Raw genomic sequence first — 21,298 nt, 5'->3', positions numbered from 1 at the left:
GTGTCAGATGAACTTGGTTGCAAGTTTTATTGGAACGCTGAATTCTTTTACTGCACACTCAGCCTTTGTGGTTATTCACATAACAAGGTTGTCGGCTCTTCATTTAAAGAGGGAGATACTGCAACGGTGGCATCGCGTGTTCTGGCTGGAGCAGGTCCTTCTTTGCTCTCCGTGCCTGCCGGACCTTGGGCGCTCGGCCCGTTGTGGGGTTGAGGGTGGCTGGGGAGGGGAGCACTGGGGAGCAGGCACTGGGGCAGGTTGGGTGCTTCTGGAGCAGGTGAACCTCGCAGGAGAGACGTGACATCGTATAGTTTGTGGTCTCCCTACTCCCATGGACTTCCTGGGAAAAAGGGGATGCTTTGAAGAATGTGTTGAATGAGGGAGGGAGAAGGGTGATCTGGGACATTAGAAGTGATAATATTTCCCTGAATAAAGGGTTTCCACATAGGGGCACCACGTAACCAGATCGGAGCTGAAACGTAGCCATCCATGGTATTTACATCCTGCCCACTGTTCAAGACCCGGGATCCCTTTCTGCGGCCTTTTCATTCAGGGGAAGAGGCTCAGATATCACACAATTATCACCGACACCCGCCCCCATCGAAAATAATTATTCAGGGATCCTGAGAGCCAACGTAATTAGTCCAATTAATCTCTGGCGATGAATTATTCTGTCCGATAATCGTCTTCGGAAGCAAAGGATTCATTAGCGTCTCTGGCTGACAGCAGGGAGTCAAATGTCCTTTTATCTCTCTTCCCTGTCCCTGACATGATAGAATGAAATTGGCTCTCGCTTTGATAAATTCTATCTCCATTGAAAAGGAGGCTGGTTGGAGGAGCAGGGGCTGGGACCTGGGTTACTAGATGTGTGGTCTGCTCCTGACCTTGAGTGTAAGGCCTCAGTTTCTCCGGCGGAAACATGGGGAGAATCGAGTGGGAGCTTTGTGATCAATTAGCAAATTAACCAGGTACCTTCGTGGGCTTCCAAGAGGCAATTAATCCCACCACACCCACTGAGAGAACGGGCCTCCTCTGCTGGGCATTCCTTCCGGGGAATTCTAAGGCAAAAGTCCTCCTTTTTGTAGGAACTTGCCTTACATGATTTAGTTTCTTGAAGGCACCAAGTGGAGGAATGATGAGTAGAACCCAAGGCGCCTATCGAGCTCACCAAATCCCAGCTCAAATTTGGAGAGAGTTATGAGGGATCATGGGAGCGCAGTGGACGCTCTGGAATCTCAGAATCAGAGCGGCTGGGCTGGGGCCATGCCGCGCTGTGTCTGTACACTGCTTTCTTGGCGGCCTGTCCACGGCACGTGCTGGGCCCCAGGTCAGCGGCTCTTCTCTTTCCTGGTCTCACACCCCTCCCCAGAAAAATAAATATTACACATGGGCACGAGATTTTGTATATAATTCCAGGGAGTTTCTAGACCCTCTGTAGCGCTGCACGAACAACTCTAAATATATGAATCCTGTTCTCAAGGAACCCAAAACCTAGGGAGTGGAGAGCGGGGAGGGGTAGTCGTTAATGTGAACAGTACCACGAGACAGAAGGGAGTTGGTGTGAGAATGGAGTTGGCATTATCAACATTTGGGGCCAGGTAATTCTTTGTTGTCGGGGGCTGTCCTGTGCATCGCTGGCTGTTTAGTAGCATCCCTGGCCTCGACCTCCTAGATGCCAGTAGCCCCCTCCCGGGACATGACCATCAAAACTGTCTCCAGACATTACCAAATGTCTCTAGTCTGGGGGCAAAATCTCTGTCCTCTGTTGAGAGCCACAATAATAGAGGCCCAGCAGTTGCTCAGCCCCAACGAAAGTGTGATTATTTCCAGGTGGGAGGATCAGAGAAGGCTCCGTGGGAAGAAGTGGTTTGGGGTTTAGGAACCAAATGGAGAAAGTAGCTTGTTTTGTTTTGTTTTGTTCAACTTTTTATCCCTAGAGTCTGGTACAGTGTTTGGCACATAGACGGTTTTCAGAGGATGCTCACTGAGTAGATAAACGAAGGGACAGGTGAATGAGGAGGGGTCGAGCGTGCAGAGTGTGGGGAGGAAGATAAGGCACGGCCGGTTACAGGAGCAGCGTGAGCAAAGGCACAGAGGCGGGAAGGGCAGGTGTCCTAGGGAATCTGTGGATGAGGAACAGGATCGTGGCTGGTGTGGCTCTGGCTTAGGAAGCTGTGGAATCTCCTTTTCTGGAGATCCTTAAGACAACAGTTGGGTAGGTGGGCTGTAAATACAGTGGTGTCTGAAGAAAGGGAAAGGGAGTGCCTTACAGAACCTCCCGCTGCCTGGTCACAGCGCCTTCCTGGTGAGCGCGGACCTGGCCTGGGAATACTGCCCAACACAGCCCTCCAAGAAGATGCCACCCATCATCTGGAGTTGGAACACCAGTCATCACCTATTCAACTCCCTGCCTGTGGCCCAGGGGCGTCACGTCAGAACTGAGGGGTGCTGTTCTGCTTGGAGCCAGCCCAGAAAGGGGGGCCCCAGCCTCTCTGGGTCGCTGTTCACACTTTCTGTGTTGTTCCCTTTCCTGGGCTGTGTCTCCTTTCCCTCCGCCCCTCCCCATTTCTTCCTGGCCTGTGAGCTGCTCTGGGGCTGAGTTTTTCTCCTCCCCCTGCCGTGTCGTCAGCTATTCATCCGTTCACAAACGTTAACCAGCCCACGTCGTGTGCACTGGGGATCCAGCAGCGGACGCCACAGTGTTGCTGCGTGGCGGCGGGTGTAGACACAGAGAGGCGGGTGTGGACACAGAGAGGCCAGCAGGCGAGTGCGTGCTGAGCTGTGGGAAACAGGGCGCGAGAGCTCAGAGGGGTGTCACCTGAGAGCTGCCTGAGTGACGTTCTTTGGGACCTTTCTAGGGAAAGGATTGCTGAAAGGGTAGTGGGTAGTAGGATGGAGTGACAGACAGCTCAGCTTTATAAATCTGGGACAGTGAGTTTTACTGTCATTGTTCAATGTGCGTTAAAGAGTTGTGTGTCCAGTGAAATAGATATGTCTGCCTGCCCGGGGAGAGTCAGCGCGGCTCCCTGGTAATAGGAGTTTGTAATGGCCTAGAAAACGCACGAAAATCTTTAGAGTGAGTTCCTAGTCTCCATTAAAAGCGTTTATAGTGTCTGGGGAGCCATTTCCCCCTGATTTGTGTCTGACAGGGGAGCACTGAGGCTGAGATGTCAGGGAGGAAGACAAAGGCTCACGTGTGTGACGGGGCAGGCCAGGTGTTCCCTGGGAGCTCGGCGCAGAGCAGGGCCCAGAGCAGGGCGCCCTGAGTCCACCTGCAGGCAGGACCATGTCCGGAGGATGCGTTTGTTCAGCGGGCCTTTCTGCAGACCCACGGCATGCCAGGCGCGGTGCCGGGGCGCTGGGCATTCAGAGAGGGAGGGCGCATGGCCTCTGCCCTGGAGGCAGGTAGCCGTGTACAGAGGTGAGGGTGGCTGAGTGCCATGGGGGGGCGGGGTAGGGGTCTGTTGTAGGCCCCAGCAGGGGCCCTGAGAGAGGAGGAGTATTTCCTACCAGGAGGAAGGGCCAGGTGAGAGGAAGTCTGCACTCTCTGCGGGAGGAGGTTGAGTGCAGGCTGTTCACTCACCATCGCTCAGACAACATTTCCTGGCACCTGTTGTGCGCTGCCCGGTGCTGCCGGGTTGGCGGCGGGGCTGCACAAGAGCGTGGCGTCTAGTCGGGGAGATGAGACCAGCAGGCTCTAGGAGTTGTCGCTGCAAATGTTCCGGAGCTGAAAGTGGAAGTGACCTCTGGAAGGGTCAGGGAAGGCTTCTTGGAGGAGGGATGTTGAACGTAGCCTTGAGGGCTGGGGAGAAGTCCCCAGCAGGGGAGGCCCTTTAGACGGGAGCAGTGGGCTGAGCAGCAGCGGCAGCCAGGGAGAGGCCAGCCTGACCGGGTGGAGGGAATAGGTAGGGAAATAAAGCAGGATCACACCAAAAATTTATCGTAGAGGGTCTTGAATGCCAGGCCAAAGACTTGGATGCCATCTGAGAGATGCTGAAGTCTCATATTGGAGAGACTCAGGGTTGCTTGGATAGGGCATGCTTTTAGACTCTTCTGGCCGCAGGCTGGGGGCTGGGAGCTGGGGTCTGGGGGCTGGGGGAAGGGCCTGTCCGAAGCCACCTGAGCCATCCCCCAGCCTCCAGCCAGCGCTTGGTGTCCCCCGTACAAAATTCTCTCTCCCCCAGCATGTTCCCCAGTTTGGCTTCCTGGTGGGGGAGGGGACACACAGATATCAATTCAGTCAAGACTCTGGTCATGCCTGTCCCCAAGAGCGAAGCCTTAGCCCACTGTTCCCATGGCAACCGCCAGTCAGTGCTGAGCAGAGGAGGGTGCGGAGCAGGGAGAGCGGGAGGAGACCAGCAGCCCCCAGTCATCACTGGGGACTCTCCCAGTTGGGGTGCAGGGGCCTAGAGGAAGTGAGAGCAAGGCCAGGAAACCTTGAGGGCCAAGAGATTCCTTTTGTTCTTTGACGGAGGGAAACAAAGTGCTAACGGGAGCCGGAGCCAGGCACAGGCCACTGATTTCCCTTCTCTTCTCATCCCTCCTTCTGAGCCCGGGGTGCCCCCTTTGCGTCCTCAGCTCATTAAAGATGGATGACCCTGGGGAGGGCGGGGGCAGGGGTCACCAGCTGCTGGGGCCTCTTGCCCCGAGATGGGCTGGGGATCATTTGTGGGGAGAATGCGGCCGGGACCACCAGCCCTGGCTGCAGAGGCGGGAGGGTGAGCCCTGGGGAGCCGGCCCCTGCGGGTGGTCAGCGGCATGTCCCTAAGAATAGGTACATCCCAGTGACAAAGATTAGAAGTGAATCAGGAGAGCCATAAATAGCCCGGAGTCTGTTCTCCGGGCTCCGTGTTCGGTTAGGTTGCTTATTCATTGGAAATCAGGCCTTGGCGGGACGCCGTCTCCGGAGTGGCGCGGCGGCTGCGCCTGGAGCTGGAGACGGGGAGGCTGGGTTCTAATCCCAGCCCTGCTGCTCTGTGGCTGAGACCTGAAGCAAATTGCTTATCAGTCTCTTCAGCGGCCAAACGAACTGTCACAGTATCTGCCTCACAGGGTTACTGTGGAGCTTATGTGACTTGATGGATGCGGAACGACCCGGCACACAGTAGGCGTTTAATGAGCGTTTGCCTCCGTGCTTCCAGAGGCCACGGGCAGATGAGACAAATTCTGCCAAAGGGTCTGTGCATCCAAGCAGTGAGATTGGCCAGGCCCTGCGTGCTCATGTCTCCTGTCCTCTCTCTCCTCTGGCGAGTGGCCAGCCTCTTCCGGGCCCAGGCCTCTTGTCCCCCTGCATGGGCTCAGGGCGGAAGACGAAGCAGGCGACATCCAGGGCAGTGCCCCCCACGCCTGCATGTGCGCCGAGGGCACCCTCCACAGCGCTGTCGTCGCCAGCGCCCTGCGTGGGGCCCGCACTTCACCTTTGCCCTGTGTGTGGTTCTTGGTTCACGCTGAACCTTCTTCAGCACACAGTGGGGGCTTCCTGCCTTGCCCACCCCTGCCCTTCCTCCTAGAGCCCCAGCGCGTTCCGCCAGCTGGGGGCCGGGGGCGAGGGCTGTGGGGAAGCGGCCGAGCTCTCTGCGGAAGGACGGGTCCTGCTGCACTCAGTGCGGCTCTGCAGCCTGGCAGACCTGGACAGTCTCTCTGGGGGGGTTTTCCTGGGAATTTGGCTCCATTCAAATGGTGGCCCATCGTAAGGTGCCTGGTGACTGCAGCTCAGGACCTGGGCCACTGTGGGCTGTGTGCAGGCCCCAGAGGGCTTGAGCAGGAGCTGGGAGAAGGCCTGGCTGCCTCCCAGGCCTTCCCCAGCCTCCACCCCATGGCCTCTTCCTGTCCCTTCCTGAACCTCACTTAACTGGGATCCAAAGGCCCTCCAGAGCAGCCCACCCTGCCCCCATCCTGCCACGGGACCACTGCAGGGGCTCAGGCTGCCGGCTGGTGCTGGGGAAGAATGCCCAGGACACACGCTCCTGCTCGCTCCCTTGCTCTGTGCCCTTCACCTGCCCTCCTCCGCTCTCAGGACAGCGGGAAGGGAGTTAATTCTTTCTCCAAGAAGGAGAAACTGAGGCCCAGGAAGGCCGAACAGCTTGCTTCTGAGCACCCTTCCAGAAACATGGGGACCCCTGTGCTTGGGGGCAGGGGAGGGCAGGAGGGCGTGGGAGTGGGACCCTCCAGTCCCAGCGTGTTCTACCCGTGGAGGGCGGGGCGTCGCGGGGAGTGATGCTGAAGCTCTGCTTTTGGCTGCAGCTGGTTCCCAGGCTCCTGCATGGGAACTGGACGGAAGAGGAGAGTTCTGGATGATCTGATTAGGCAGCAGAGAGCAGCCATCGGTCTTGGCAAGCAGGCGGCGCGACCTGCCTGCCAGACGCTCTAGGAAGGTTCTCCGTGGCCAGAAGCTTTACAGGTTTCAGAGCTGGGACAAAGCCGAGTGGGGAGAAAGGGCTCCCTCGAGGAAGTGCTGGGCGGGAGAGGTGACTGCCAGCAAGGCTGGACTGGCTGGCGGCCCCGAGTCTTGGAGGTAGGGAAATGCGTGGCCTGGCCCGTAGCCCGTTACTCCTCTGTTTTCTGGCAGTTCTGAGTCTCATTCATTCTGTGCTGAGGACAGGCCCCATCCTGTGATCCGCAAGGAACGAGATTCTAGCATGTCCGTCCGGAAGGGCCTCCTGGTGTCCAGCTATATTGTCTTTGTTGTCGTTTTGTAATTTACTTTGGAAAAAGCATGGACTTCAGATTAGACTGGGATTCAGATCCCTACCATACCACTTACACAAGCTGTGTGACTTCAGGAAGTTAACTGGCCTCTCTGAGCCAAGCATCTGTAAAATGGGGGTAATTATGCTTACCCCCTCCCCCCGGGTTGTTTTGTTACAAGGACAGAAAGTCTGTCTGTGTTTGGCACCATGCTTGGCGCATAGAACACACTCACGAAAAGCTGTCTCCTTTCCTCTCCCTTCCCCTCCTGCCTCTGAGAACATGGGCCCCTTTGTAATAACTCTTCCGCAAACCTTAAGTACCACTGTAGGATTTCCCTGCCTTCTTAGGAAGTCTTTCTTAAAGCTAACCTAGCTCCTTCTTGCTTCAGTTAGTGCCCAAACCCCAGGGGAAGTTCCTTGGCCTTTGTCTAAGCCTGGTCCTTTTGGTGGGCAGTGGGACCATCCTGGGAATGGGGAGACAGGCCGGTGGCAGATGGGCTGAGTCAGTGGGTCCCCAGTGGTGGGCAGCAGAGGGCTGAAGGGATCAGTGACACAGAAGGCTTTTCCAGAAACGAGAACCCTCCAGGGAGGCAGCCAGGCGGGGCAGACGTCAGCTCTTTGATGTAGGAGCAGATGCTGTGCAGGCCGAGCTGGGCAGGGGAGGAGGGAGGTGTGAGCGGCGCCTCGGGCAGAGGGAGCACCCCTTCCAGGCAGCCTGCATTGCCCGTACCCTGCCCCCAGCTCTCTCCCTCAGAATCCTCCCTAAAGCCCAACTCCCTCCTCCTCCATCCCTGGGCCCTCTGACATCAGCAGGCTGTGTCATCTTGACGACGTCACTGCCACTCCATGGAACCTGGTCTCCCTGTCAAACCACCTCTGGGGCTTGTGCCAGCTCTGCCTTCTGATGCGTGTTAACATCCAGCTCCTTGCAGGCTTGCGGCAGGGCCGTCGGTACTGGCCCGTGCACGGCTGGCCAGATCTTACACCAGCAGCCCGGTCACTGCCATGGCTGCTTTGTCCCCCAGTCCATCCCGTTCTCACCCCAAAACCACAGCTCTCCTCCCTCTGGGGAGCATCCATTGTATCTGAGGTGTTGTGTAGGGATGTAGAATGAGGATGACAGGTCTCTGCCCTCCAGAAGGAGAAAGGGATGAGACCTGAACAACAGCTCTGGGAGGTATATGCTGTTATCCCATTTTACAGGTGAGAGAACTGAGGCACACAGGGCAAGTACCTTGCCCAAGGTCCCAAGGCTCGTTAGTGGTACAGCTGGGATTTGACCAGGACTCTCTGATTCCATGTCCGTGACCTGCCATGATCTAATGCCCAGAGCCAGTCCTCCTGTCTTGTGGCTCACCATTACTTAGGCTGTGCCATTCCTGAACCTGGGACTAGCCCTGTTGCCGGTGCTCAGATTCTCTCCTCCCTTCCTTTGGTTTCAGATCAGTGGCTCCCTCTTCCAGGAGTCCCTCCCTGATTGCCCCATCCATCCTCACTGTGTCATTTTCTAATCAATCAGTCCCCAACAGAAGCTCTGACCCCTGAGCCCTGATGATGCCTGCCCCCACTGTGCATGCCAGTGCCTTGGCTGCAGGCTCCCTGAGGGCACGCCCCGCTGTGCAGGTGACTCGGAATCCTGCAGACAGTCGCTGATCGGTGCTCCAGGGGCAGCGCGGGTCTGCTCATCTGACCTGTCTCCTCTCTGAAGTGCATCTGCGTCCGGGAGAATCAGGTGGGATTCATACCCTGCACAGGGCAAGAATGCCACGGTCTGAGCTGGAGAACTCAGCAAGGGTCTGGCACCTGGAGTCCTGGTGCAGGCAGGGCCCTGACAGGGCAGGTCTGCCTCCATCAAAGGAGTGGCGTCTTCAGAGGAGCTGTGTTTTGTCACTCGGCCACTGGCAGGTTCTGGGAGAGGAACTGATGTCAGGGATTTAGGGGCAGGCCTGGGGATGGGGGCCTGCACAGGGGTGGGAATGGGTAGTGTGTGGGGGCCCAGTGTCCAAGCCTGCCCTCACCTTTGCTGCCAGTTCTTGTCTGCAGCTGATGGAATATGCGTTCTCTGGCCAGCCTGTCTAGCCGACTCTGGCCTCGGTGGCAGGGCCCCAGGAACCTCAAGATGCGCCCCATCTGTAAAATGAACCTGAAAGTACACCACAGGCAGACACTGCACAGAGAAAGAACCGTGATATCCGTATAGACCAACCCCACGGGGCTCTCGCTCCAGGGCAAGGATGTGTCCGTGAACACTTGAAATGTGGCCAGTGTAACCCAGGAACGGAATTCGAAACTTTATTTAATTTTAATTAATTTAAATATAAAAGATGCTCAACAACATTGGTCATCAGGGAAATGCAAATTAAATCTACGGTGAGGCACCACTTCACACCCACTAGGATGGCCGTAATGAAAAAGACAGTGACAAGTGTCAGTGAGGATGTGGAGAAGTTGGAGCTCTCGTGCCCTGCTGGTGGGAACGAGAAATGGAGCAGCCAGTTTGGAGAACAGCCTGGCAGTTCCTCAAAATGTTAAATACAGAGTTACCATACGACCCGGCGCTGTCCTGCTAGGCATGTGTCCAAGAGAAATGAAAACAAATGTCCATATAAAAACTTGGACATGAATTTTCATAGCAGCGTTATTCACAACAGGCCCAAAGCGGCAATGACCCATATGGCTATCGAATGAATGGATGAACAAAATGTGGTATATCCACAAAATGGAATAGTATTCAGCCATGAAAAGATGCGTGCTACAGCATGGAGGAAACTTGAGAACACCGTGCTAAGTGGAAGAGGCCGGTCACAAAAAGCCACACGCTGTGTGATTAGCTGTATATGAAATGTCAGCATAGGCAAACCCGTAGAGACAGAAAGGGAATCGGTGGCTGCCAGGAGTTGGGGCAAGGGGAGACTGGGGAATCACTGCAAATGGGTACAGGCTTCTTTTTGGAGTGACAAAAATATTCTGGAATTAGATAGTAGTGATGGCTACACGGTATTGCCAATGTACTAAAAACCATTGAATTGTACACTTTTCTAAGGGTGAATTTTGTGGTGTGTGACTTGTATCTATCTATATCTCACCGTCTCTGTCTAGTGGCTACAATATTGGACAGTGCAGCTCTAGAGTCAGACCATCTGGGCTCCAATTCTGGCTTTGGCATTTACTATTATGTTTCCTTGGACAGCTTACTTAACCTCCCTGGGCTTCAATTTTCTCATCTGTAAAATGGGGATAATAACCGGACTGCCTCAGAGGGTTGTCATGAAGATTAAATGGCCTGCTATACAGAAAGCTCCTAGAACAGTGCCTGGTACACAGCGCTGCAGAGGAGTTAGCCAATGCTAATATTACTAGTGTCAAAATCAGAAATCCCCCAGAGCCTCTTCCAGTTGTCACCCACACCTGGACCCAGCCCCTGCCCACTTCTCCTACCCCCTCCCCACCCTCTCCTTGCCTGCAGATGGTGCTCTCTGCTGTGTACACTGTTGCTATAACAACCCCTCTCAGCTCCCAGCAGCAGCGACTTCTGAGCAGAGTGTCACATAAAGGTTTTGTATGGCATGGCTAATGGAAAACATTTCCACTAAACCTCGAAGTTCACTGGGCAGGAGAGTCAGGGCCTGTGAGAAAACAGGGGACCACGTCCCCAGGCTGAGACTGACAGGCCACCTTCTGGAGGTCTGCCCTCCAAGCCCAGCCCCGGAGACCAAGGCTTCAAATGCGAGAAGACTGAATATGTTCAAGAATCTGCTCTCTGATCCTATAACCTTGACATTCAAAGGGACATAGGGCGGGGGGGTGTTTTTCTTGAAGTAAAAAAGAATTAGAGATCAGCACTCCTTCAAACAGGGCTCGAGGCCAGATGCCCTCTCCTGGCCGCACCGCGCTCAGCATCGACCACCCCTGACCCAACAAGTCCTCCCTAAGGCGACATCGGTGCTAGATGTTAAGGGGTGGCTGTGGCTGTGGCTGTGGCTGTCGCTTTCCCCTGGAACTTTCAGCTCACTCCCCAGGTTCACTTTCAAGGCTGCACTTGTGCGCAGGGCTGAGCAAGGCTGAGCTGTCCCCAGCAGGCTGTGGCCTGAAGGAGTCGTAGTGTGGGGTCGCTCTTGGTTCACTTCTTGCCCTCAGCTCACTGCAGAGAACGGCCGCCACTCTCTGCCCAGAAAGGGCCAGGCTGGGTGGGGTGGAGGTTGGAGGGTGACTCCCCCGCCCCCTGCCTCAGGAGCACTGCAGAGGACAGAGGTGGGCCCCCCTGAGCACGCATTTAAACCTGATCCACTTCCCCAGGGCATTGAAGCCCAAAGCCCAGCTGGAGTCTCTCTGAAACTTTGGCCCTGAGTCTGAGCTTGCCAAGTGCAGCCCACAGGTCCCCGGAGCCCTCGCTGGAGCCCGGGGCTGGCTGCTAATCGCCCGGAGTCAGGCCCTGCGCCCTCCGCCCGGGAACAGGTACTGCCCGTCTCAGCTGCTGCAGACTCGGCCGTTGTCGCGGCTGACGGTGCGGCCTGAGCGCCAGGCCTGCGGTCGGTCGGGGGAAGGTGTCAGCGCTGGGAGTGCAGAGCCCAGGCGGAGAGCAGTTGTGCTGAGCAGAATACGGAGGGGAAGAGGCCTTCTGGGCGGCTGCGCCCAAGCCCGTGACAGCTGCTCCTGTCGCAGCGCTGCGGCAGCCCCAGGGCCGCAGCCGGCGAGAGCCACAGTGCCCCCTTGTGGCGCTTCTCAGCAACAAGCCCAGAGAGCCGGGCATCCTCAGCAGCGGGATGCAGGTGCTCCTCGTGTGCAAAGCCTGCGGGAGTAGGAGCCGGCTTTCCCAGAGAACAGACAGTGGCCTTGTGCCCAGAGAGTAGACCTGGTCTGAAGGCCCGGGACGCTTTGCCCAGCTGCCTGGCATCAGGAAGCCAAGCCCTGGTTTATAGGAGGACATCCTGTTCTGGTGGTGTGCAGCAAACCCTAAGGAGTTCCCAGAATGTGACGTTACGTATGACCTCACCCACGGCGGGCGCTGGCAAAGATGGGACTCCCGGGCCCCGTCTCCATCCCGCTGAATCAGAATCTCCGGGAGTAACACCCTAGCATCTGCATTTCTAACACACTCCGGGAGAAAAGATGCTTATGTGGGCTTCAGCCAAGTACAAAAGCATAGAACCAGACTGTCAAGGCTGGGTAGGAGCTTGAACAGCCTCTGCCCAACTCCCTTATTTATAGGTAGGGAAACTGAGGCTCAGAGAGGGGAAACAGTTTACCCAAGGCCCCATAACTATTAGTGTGCGCCCTCAGGAACCCCAGGCTGGAGCTCTTTCTGCACGTCCTAAGCTGCCTTCCCCGCACTCCCTGCTTCACGAGTCGTCTTAGTCCAGTGCCCAGTGGCCACACATTACTGAGGGCCCCAGTCTAAGCTTTCTCGCTCAATGGAAATCAAAACCGTAGGTGATCTAGAAAGACGCCGGCCTGGCAGGGCCAGGCTGGGTGGCCATGCATGCCTCTCTCTGGCCCCACACTTGCTTCTATTTCCTAGATTTTCTTTCCTTGCCTCACGCACCCATGCGGCCGGCACATTCTGTCTCTAGTCCTGGCTCTTTCTGGGGATGTGGCCCCACGCAGCGAACAGCAGGAGAGCCACTGCGCGCTCGTCTCCAGCTCAGCCCACTCGCCGATTCGAGAGGGCTCAGGATTCTCCAGGGTAAGGATAAAAACCCTGGGAGCTCCCCTGGGAGCAGGAGAACGCGGCAGCTAGAAGTGTGCGATTTGCCACGCTGCGGGGGTTCAGTGACAACTGCCTCTGACAATATTGTGACTTAAGTGGGGGGATGAGGGATTAGTAACAGAATAAATAGTGCCCTGCCTGCATGCTCCATGGAAGCAGGGTGCCTCTGGCGTGGAGGCCTGCCGTGTTGGCTCTAGGGCGTCCGGGGTCGTCAGATGGTGAGGAAAAGGGCAGAGGGAGGGGATGGAGTTGCTGTGGGGACAGTTACTGTACCCCATCTGAGGGCCGAGGAAGCTTGCACTTGGGGTCACCTGTCAATTTTCAGTGCCCTGAGACGCGGCAGGTCCGAGCGTTTGCGGCGAACTCGGTGCAAGGTTGCTGGCTGCAGGAACCCACAGAGCCCACCTCGTCCCATCTCTGAGCAGTTGCTAGAGACCTGGAATTGATTGTCAGACCAGAGTGCACCGAGATGGGCCTGCAGTGCCCTGTCTGCTGGAGGACTCAAGTGCCCTTGAGTGGAGGAAAGGGATAAAAATGTCAGATTCCCAAAGACGTTTGACTTATTGCAAGCGCAAAATGACCATCAGCAAATACTGGTTGTGATGTGTAAAAAAAACCCCAAGGATTTTCTGCAGTTGTCATGATAAAAATTTGGAGAAAGTGGCCCACTGGCTAGGGCTGCAAATCTTTTTGTTAAAGGGATGCTTGCGTTCATGACAGCTTTTATTAAAATGACACTTGGCCTGTTATACAAAGAGCCCAAACTGTGACAAATTTCAGAACTTAGAGAAGACCTGGACTTTACCCTGGAGATCTAACAGGGTCAGGAAAGATTTTTGTTTCCTCTTCTTAGGGGTTGTTTAGAGGGTGTATGTGTGTGTGTGTCTGTGTGTGTGAAATGCTTGCTTCTGATTTCAAGGTCATTTAGTCTATCCTGGTTTTCTAAGTGGCCCTAGTCCCAAACCGTCCCACATTAGCTTGTGTTGCAGTTCACCCCCTCTGGGATACACCTCAGTGTGTTTCAGCACCGGCCCATAGCATGGAGCTGGGCCAGGAGTCACACCTGCCCTGTTGTTCGCAACCTGGGTGACTCTGGGCAAGCCTTTCCTCTTTCTGGGCCTGAGTGATAAGCTCCCCTCACCCCCATCTATAAAATGAGAAGGCAGAGGATCTTTTTGAACGGTGGAAAATGTTCTTCCTCTTGGCTCACTTCTCTTGCTCCTGTGGGTTCCCACCGCGTCCAGGCACTCACAGCAAAAGCCGGTCTAGAAGTCGGATGTAAATCCAGTCCTCTGTGGCCTCTGCCCTGGGCTAAACTACTAATGTGGGTTCTGAAACATTGGTGGAAGTAATTAAGATTTCAACAGGCAGTTATTGCAGTTTACTTAATTGTCAGCTAATAATTAACGTTTTATAGAACTTGGGGAAATTTGGCTGCTGGGTGAGGGATCCCTGGGAGCCTCCTTCTTCCTGAACTTCCCTGAATCTGTTGGGGTTATTACCTTCAGCCATGGCTCCCCATCCATTACAACGTGAGATCGTAGATCACTGGCCGGAGGAGGCCCCCAAGGCCCAGGACATCCCACAGCTGAGACTGGCTCCAAGGGAAAGAGGTGACGATGTAGCGTCACTACAGTAAGAGGGGGGCAATCAGGCCTGATGACACAGAGACAAGGTTTTGTTACTGCCTCGTCCACCCGATAGCTCCAGGTATGAGGGCCTCACCCAGCCTGAGTGCGGGCCCAGAGGAGAATGCAGAGTCCGTCTGAGCTGCACCCTGCAGGGACATGTACCACTCATGGGCAAATGAAGTGACAGGGAGCCAGTGTCAGCGCCAGCCTGAGTGTGCACCTATTGCTCACCCACCCCTTTGTGCCTTCTGACAGGTAAAAGCTACCCTCTATAGAGCACCTACTATGTGCCAGGCACCATGCTCTAAAGCATGGTAGTGAATGAGCTCTTTAAGCCTCACAACGACCCTACAGACTGGGTGTTACTTCTCTCCCCATTTTACAGAGGGGTAAAACTGCAGTAAGGGGAGATGACTTCTTCAAGGTCAAACAGGCTAGGAAGGGACAGTGCCAGGACCTGAAACGCAGGTCTTTCTGACGGTAAGAACTATATTCTTGCCACTACAGCGCACTGTCAGTTTGCCGCAGTGTCTCAGTGTCTTGGTGTTAGCGAGCTCGTGGTCCTGGGGAAGCCCGTTTCTCCTCTTCTGACGTTGGAGCAGGTAGAAGGACCCATCTGTGTACTGTCATCCTCCCAGAGCACCCTGGGCCGTTCCTTCTCTAGGTTAAATGACCTCTTTTCCTCTAGCATCTTTTTAGTGTTCTTTCTTCCTCCCCTACAATGGGCGATATGTCCCCATCAATTTTGCCATGTGTATGTCTGCAGAATTGCAGACCTGTATGAGGGTTTCTACAAACTACAGGCTGGACCGCAAGTAGGTGTGTATTTTGAGGCACTGCATTTCAGTGGAAAGGGCACAGGCTTTGGAGTCAAAAAAACCTGTGATGAATCTTCTAGTTCAAATTAAATAACATGGAAAATGCCTTGTGGTAAGCATTCAGTAGCTGGGCAGTATCTGCATTGGTGTGTGTGCGAGCCTGTGTGTCAGGTATGTTTGATTGCCAGTCCTTGCCCCAAGGACTCTTGATGCGGACAGGATGCTCTCTGTGGTCCTGTGTAAGAGCCAACAGTGTAGAAAGAAACACACCCTACCCTGCAGATGCCCAAGTGCATGCTGGGAGGATGCTGCTGTTTGCGGCGACTGTGAGTTGCCATGGTGATGGCTGAGTTGGGGGAGACTCTTGCATGTCCTCTGAGCCTGAAGAGCACACACATCCTCCCTGGTTGCTCCATTTTCAGGGAACGGCTTGGAGGAGCAGCCCAGGATAACATCATGAGCTCCCCCTACAGACCTCGGTGTCACCCTGGGACTGCTAGGAGCCCTGCCTGGCCTCCCTCCAACCCTGCTTGTCGTGCACAACCCACTCCTGCAGCTGGAACTTGTTCTGTAGACACGAAGAGAGCGGGCACTCCCAGGCCCTCAGAATACGACTGTGCATGTGTGGCGTGGGGGGCTTGTCCTGGCCTGGCGTCCGGTGCAGGAGGGAGGTGCACTCTACTGGCCAAAGCGTGCGCCTGGCCAGCGCTGGGCCAGCCTGGAGAGTACCTTGTTCGAATTTGCACAAAGATGCCACATAGGCTGGAGTGCTCTGAGCACGTCTCTGGCTGAGGGATACTGAAGGAGGATGGGCCACTGGACTCCTTCATCTCTGCCACGATTGGGCTCTATTTTGTCCCCTAGGCTGACTCTGCACCCAGACCAGACTTTTTTTTTTTTTGAGACAGAGTCTCACTCTGCCACCCTGGGTAGAGTGCAGTGGCATCATCATAACTCACTGCAACCTCAAACTCCTGGGCACAAGTGGTCCTCCTGCCTCAGCCTCCCGAGTAGCTGGGACTACAGGCGCACACCACCACGCCCAGTTAATTTTTTCTATTTTTAGTAGAGACGGGGTCTCGCTCTTGCTCAGACTGGCCTCGAACTCCTGAGCTCAAGCGATCCTCCTGCCTTGGCCTCTCAGAGTGCTAGGATTACAGGTGTGAGCCATTGCACCTGGCCCAGACCAGACATTTGACTTGGCCAGTAAAAGAAATCATTGAACTTTCAGGTTGCTGTTCTCATCATCACTAAGTAGCGTGTGCCTCAAATACCTTCACCCCATCCCTGATGCTCAGGGGGACAAGGTGAGAAACAGGTGAAGCTTAGTTATCTGAGTTGGGGATAGGGGTGCGGTAGGGTGAAGTTGAGTGTGGGAAGTGACGTAAATTCTCTTGCAAATGCAACTTACTCATGTTGTTAAGCTAAACGTGTAAAAATTCACCTTCAGGGTCATGGGTGTGAATGTCAAATTGCTCCCCCCCCCCCCCCCAACCTGGGCAGTGTCTGCAGCCCCTGCAGCTCCAGGGGCTTCCCTTCATATGCATTAAGTCTTCTTGGCCTGGGGCTGCGGCTGCACACCCCCAGGAATGTGTCTGTCACCCAAGGATGTGGAGGACACCCAGGCTTCTCAGGAGCCCCCACCCACCAGACCCGCCCTGCTGAGCCTTGGAGAAGCAGAGTGACATACCCAAGATGGCCACCAGGGGACACTGCTGGGGCACAGAGGGCGCTTTAGGATGTAGCCTCTGCAGGACCCATCTCCACCTTAGAGCTGAGACCAATCCTGGCCACCCCCAGCAGACCAAGCTCTGTCCTACGCTCCGCCCCTGCGTGCCCCCAACCCGCACCTGTGGGGAAGCTGCCTGGAGCGAGATGTCCTTCCGTTAGCATCTCTCTGCGATCTCCAGCGAGTCACCCCTCCCTGGACCTCAGCCTCCCATCTCTCCAGTGACAGGGATGGATTGAGTCACTTCCAAGGACCCTGTGGCTCCAACTTTTGGCCAGTCTAGCAGACTGTGAGGTCATCCTGCCACACTCTGCTGACGGGAATGAGGGAGGGGCCAGGGTGCAGGTGTTTGAAGGAGGAGATACTGGGAAAGAGAGCACTGTGACTGGTGTCCTGAGAAGTAGCAAAGCGTCTCTTTCTTTGTCACTACTGGGGCATTCAGGTCTAGGTCCCTACCACCCTGCTGTGTGTCCCCAGGGCCCGGATCATTAGGGAATGCAGAGTGACCCTCCTGAGGCCGGCTACCGTGTGGCTTCAACATTTTTCTTTTAAAAACAAAACAAAGGACATTTTCCTTATGCAACATGTATCCATCCACTTTTGAAATGTATTCTTTGAAATTTTAAAAGTTGTGGCAGCGTTCATCCATTCTTAAGGTGTTCATTAGACACCTTCTGTGCACGGTTACTGTGCTTGATGCTCGTGATACGGCCAAATAAATACGAGTTTCTTCCTGGGCTCAGCTCTGCCTGTGCTACACACTGGACATGTGACCTTGGGCAATTTACTTGTTTCTCGGTTTTCTCATCTGTAAAATGGGACAGTAGCACAGATCTCCTAGAAATGTCGTAAGGATTCAGGTAGAGGCTGTGTGCAAAGTTCTGGCACACACAGAAAGCTCTGAGTTACTCTTGGTCACCTTCCTCCTTGGGAACATGCACCCCTTGGAGATGGATACGCCTGTCCCTCATTGCTGCCAAACCCAGAGAAAGCATCACCCTGGCCCAGAAACCCACACCTTGGCACCATGCGCTTGGTCCCCACATAGGCATTTTAGAACCACACTTTAAAGTGTACATAGTCACTTTCTGACCGTGTCTGTGTTCCACGCCGAGCCATCAGTTAAAGCCACGGAACAACTTACAAGGTGACACTAGGCCAGGATAAATAGGCCTTGGCAGCCACAAAAGCGATGCCAGGGTTGGAGCCAGAGCTCAGGCCACTGGCACGGACGCCTGCCATTTATCACTGCTCCTTGCCACCAGCACGGAGCCTGGGCATACAGGGCGCTGACCATGAGAGGGGGGAGGGGACAGGAGAGATGGCTGGGCCTGGGCGTGGAGCTGGTTCTCAGAGAAGGTGCCCAAAGGCCCCGGAGAGCCCAGCGCAGCCTGTTCCCTGCCCGCCCCGCCCAGCCTCTCCTCTGCCGACAAGACAATCCCGCAGCTGCCTGCCAGCCGCGGAGCTCAGTCTTGGGGAAAAAAATACCCTTGAAGGGATTCAGAAATGTTCCCTTTGGCAGCTAAGAGAGCCTCATACTCCTGCTGAGTCTGTGTGGAGGGGCGGAGGGGGCGGTGTGGCTTGAAGCAGAGGGCTTGGGGATGGGGGGGTGGAAGCAGCCTGCAGAGCCGCAATTCTTGGGGTTTCTCTGTCGTTTCACCGTCGTCTTTTTGTGGGTCCCTGACTCTCTCCTGCAGATGGTCCTTCAGGGTGGCGCTGGGGGATTTGGCTCCATTCGGTGACTGTAGGGCCCAAGGTGAAAGATAAGCCACGGGGCAGGGCCTCTTCATTGCACTGTCCTCAGGGCCCAGCGTGGGGCCCGACACAGAGTGTGTGCTTGATGAAAACTTATCGGGTGGATTGAAGGAAGGAAGGAGAAAGTTCTTCGAGTTCCTTCCTGCTCAGGCACCACTCGGTCGTTGGGACGTCATGTGCACCCTGGAAAGGAGGTGGGAAGCTTCTGTTTGCCGCTGGCGATTCTCACCTGTGCGGGCTAGTATCACCCTGCCTGGAAACCGGGGTTGAATGAAGCGACCCCTGGTCACTTAGGAGTCCGAGGATGGGGCCACAGCCACGCACCCTCCTCGCTGGGGACCACACTGCTTGTGCGGGAACTGCCTGGAGCTCAGTCCTGGCTCCAAAAAGTGTCACCCATCCCCTCCTCCTCCCCACCAGCCCCCTCACCGTCTGGGGGCCGTATCTGAACTGTCTTCCCTGACCCCAGAGGGCAGTCAGCTGTTACCAGTCGGCGCCTGGGGCTCGACTAAGCTGAAGCCAGCTCGTATCAGCTCCTCAGAGCCAAGTTAGCCTCTCTTCCTAAATTTGTGGCCAGTGACATCATGTTGGTAGATTGAACGTGGCCATGGTGGGAGTATTTACACCACAGAAATTGGCCAACACTACACAGCAGGGTGTCGGGAGCCAGTTGTTCAACACTGACCCGCACGCCACAGGCGAGGGGGTTTCAGGCAGATGTTCCAGCTGATCTCTGCCAGGAGGAAGCTTGCCCGTGACCGCCGCTGTGAGAAGCAGGGCCTCCGCGGGACAGAGCCAGGGCCAGAGGCAGTTCTCTGAGGGTCTGAGAGGAGCTCATAGACACAGAAGGCCATGCCTGTGGCCCCCTGCCAGGGTCTGGGCTTCAAGGGCTCAAGGGCTCGTGTCCAGGGCCTTTGGGAGGCCCACTCTGCTGGTCGTCTTTGGGGAAGGGAGGAGAGAGGTGACTGCTGTGCCCAGGGAACCGGCCTCCTGGGGATGTGGTCAGTCTCCACTTTGCTGACCCCTAGTCCTGTCCACTCATCCGGCTCTCCCTTCTCCCCCTCCAGACCCAGAGTCCCAGAGAAAGAGGACAGTGCAGAATGTCCTGGATCTTCGACAGAACCTGGAAGAGACCATGTCCAGCCTGCGGGGGTCCCAGGTGACTCACAGGTAAGCTCGAGCTGCAGAGGGGTCCTGCCCTCTGCTCTCCTTGTCCTCTCCCCCATCCTCCGCACCTCTGCTTGGGCACGTCAGGTCTTGGGTGGCCTGCTGTGCGCACAGGTTGTCCGAGCCCCACAGAGCCGCTGAAGGGAGGGAGAATCCAGTCATCTCGACAAAAGCAGCCCGGCTCTGCTTTATGTCTGCTGTGTTGAACGTTCAGTTTCATTTAAGCAAAGCAGTTTGAAAGTCACCAGCAGAGGGGGTGAAGCCGGAGCTGTCACACAGCTCAGCGTGTGATCTCTGGTACTCACTGTCCCTCCTTAGACCTCAGTCTCCTCATCTGCCAGTAGCGGTTTTACCAAATGCTCTGCTCCTGTTGCAAAGTTTCCCTTGTTCTGGGATTCCAGACTCGCTGCCTTTCCCGACACCTGGATCTCTTCACTCCGTCAGTTAGGTGCCCTCTGGCCTTTCCTGGCAGCCACTGGGGGAAGCCTGGGTGCTCAGCAGGGCCCACACCGTGTCACCCCGGCCCCACGCCCTGGGTCCCTCTAACCCAGGCCTTACAGAGCTCTCACAGCCTCCAGCTGCGGGGGGCGCTCGCCCCTCCCACGGCACCTCTCCCTGCAGCAGCGTCCTGGCCGCAGCCTCTGCCGTGACTCAGAATTTCCCCGGCTGGCTCCTGGGGCTGCCCAGATGAGCTCATGCTGTCAGCTCCAGGGGGGCAGAGGGCTGGGCTAAGCTCCGGGGACAGGAGGAGGGAGAGCAGACAGCCAGGATTGGGAAATCAGGGGGGGTGTGGAGCAGGAAGGCTGTGCGAGGGAGAGGAAGCCCCCCCAGTTGGACTGGAAGTGGATTCCTTCCCACGTCCTGGGGTTGGAAAGTTGAGAGCGAAGTTGGGACATAGGGGCAATGGAAAAGGGCTTTTCTTAGCCCAGTGTGTGGCCAGACCAAGTTGTATCCAGACACATTTACATACCTCCCAGTGACAGAGAACTCATTACCTTCCAAGCATCCCAGTGCACTGTGGGACTGCGGTGACTATGGTGTGGAACTTGGTCTCCGGCAGCTTTCGTCCACTGGCTCTAGTTCTTCCTATTCGGACCATCCTTCTCCGCCCCTGCACTGCTCCCACACCCCTCCCATGCCCCAGCCCAGCCCTTTACTCCCAGCCATCTGGACTGTTTTAAATGACAAGACAAGTCAAAGCTTCTCTCTGGGGTTATATCTCTCAGGCCAGGGGAACCCTGACTACTGAAAGGGAGGGGATCAGGAGATTCGAGAAGAAAAGTGAATGGTGGGGCGCAGGCCCCCTTCCATCTGTCCCCCACCTCCATCCCTCACAGCCCTGAGTGGGAACCCTAAGCGGAGCGGGGTCTTGCCCAGCTTGGCTCACCAGTTTAGGGACCCAGTGAGTGAAATCTTTTTTTTTTTTCTCAAGTAATTTTTTTTTTATTTCTGTTTTTTTTTTCTTTTTTTCTTTTTTTTTAAAACAACAGTTTCATATTTTTTTCCCCACCCCCCTGAGTGAAATCTTAAACACCTTCTTGCCCCCATCCAGGGAAGTTGCTGGAACATCTCTCAGCGCCAGGTCACCCGTCAGTATCACGCCAAAGAAGCCAGAAAGTGCTTAGTTGCTGAGAGGGTCACACCCCAGATGAGTCAGTCACAGGGGAAGGGCAGAGGTAGCAGCTCCAGCCCCCTGGTGCCAATAACTCTGGGCTCCAGCCCTCAGCCCCCACTAAGCGTAAAAGCTTGACCCTGGACAGGTGCTGTTGTTATCTGCTTCTGGAGGGGAAGGGCAGGCCCAG

At 55.6% G+C, this 21,298-nt stretch overlaps 1 protein-coding gene across 3 annotated transcripts in view; it reads left to right on the top strand.

The window, feature by feature from the left end:
- The window catches only part of NAV1 (neuron navigator 1), a 160,043-nt gene that overhangs the window by 53,999 nt on the left and 84,746 nt on the right, over window positions 1–21,298 (top strand). For all 3 annotated transcript variants that reach the window (XM_069459276.1, XM_069459277.1, XM_069459275.1), the window contains exon 4: window positions 19,397–19,499. In XM_069459276.1, coding sequence (XP_069315377.1) covers window positions 19,397–19,499 — 103 coding nt within the window. The remainder of the gene's footprint in view (window positions 1–19,396; window positions 19,500–21,298) is intronic.

The sequence above is a fragment of the Eulemur rufifrons genome, chromosome 27, assembly GCF_041146395.1.
Source record: "Eulemur rufifrons isolate Redbay chromosome 27, OSU_ERuf_1, whole genome shotgun sequence".
In the NCBI taxonomy this organism is placed as follows: Eukaryota; Metazoa; Chordata; class Mammalia; order Primates; family Lemuridae; genus Eulemur; species Eulemur rufifrons.
The sequence above is the reverse complement of the archived record's forward strand: the minus strand, read 5'-3'. Positions and strand labels throughout refer to the sequence as shown.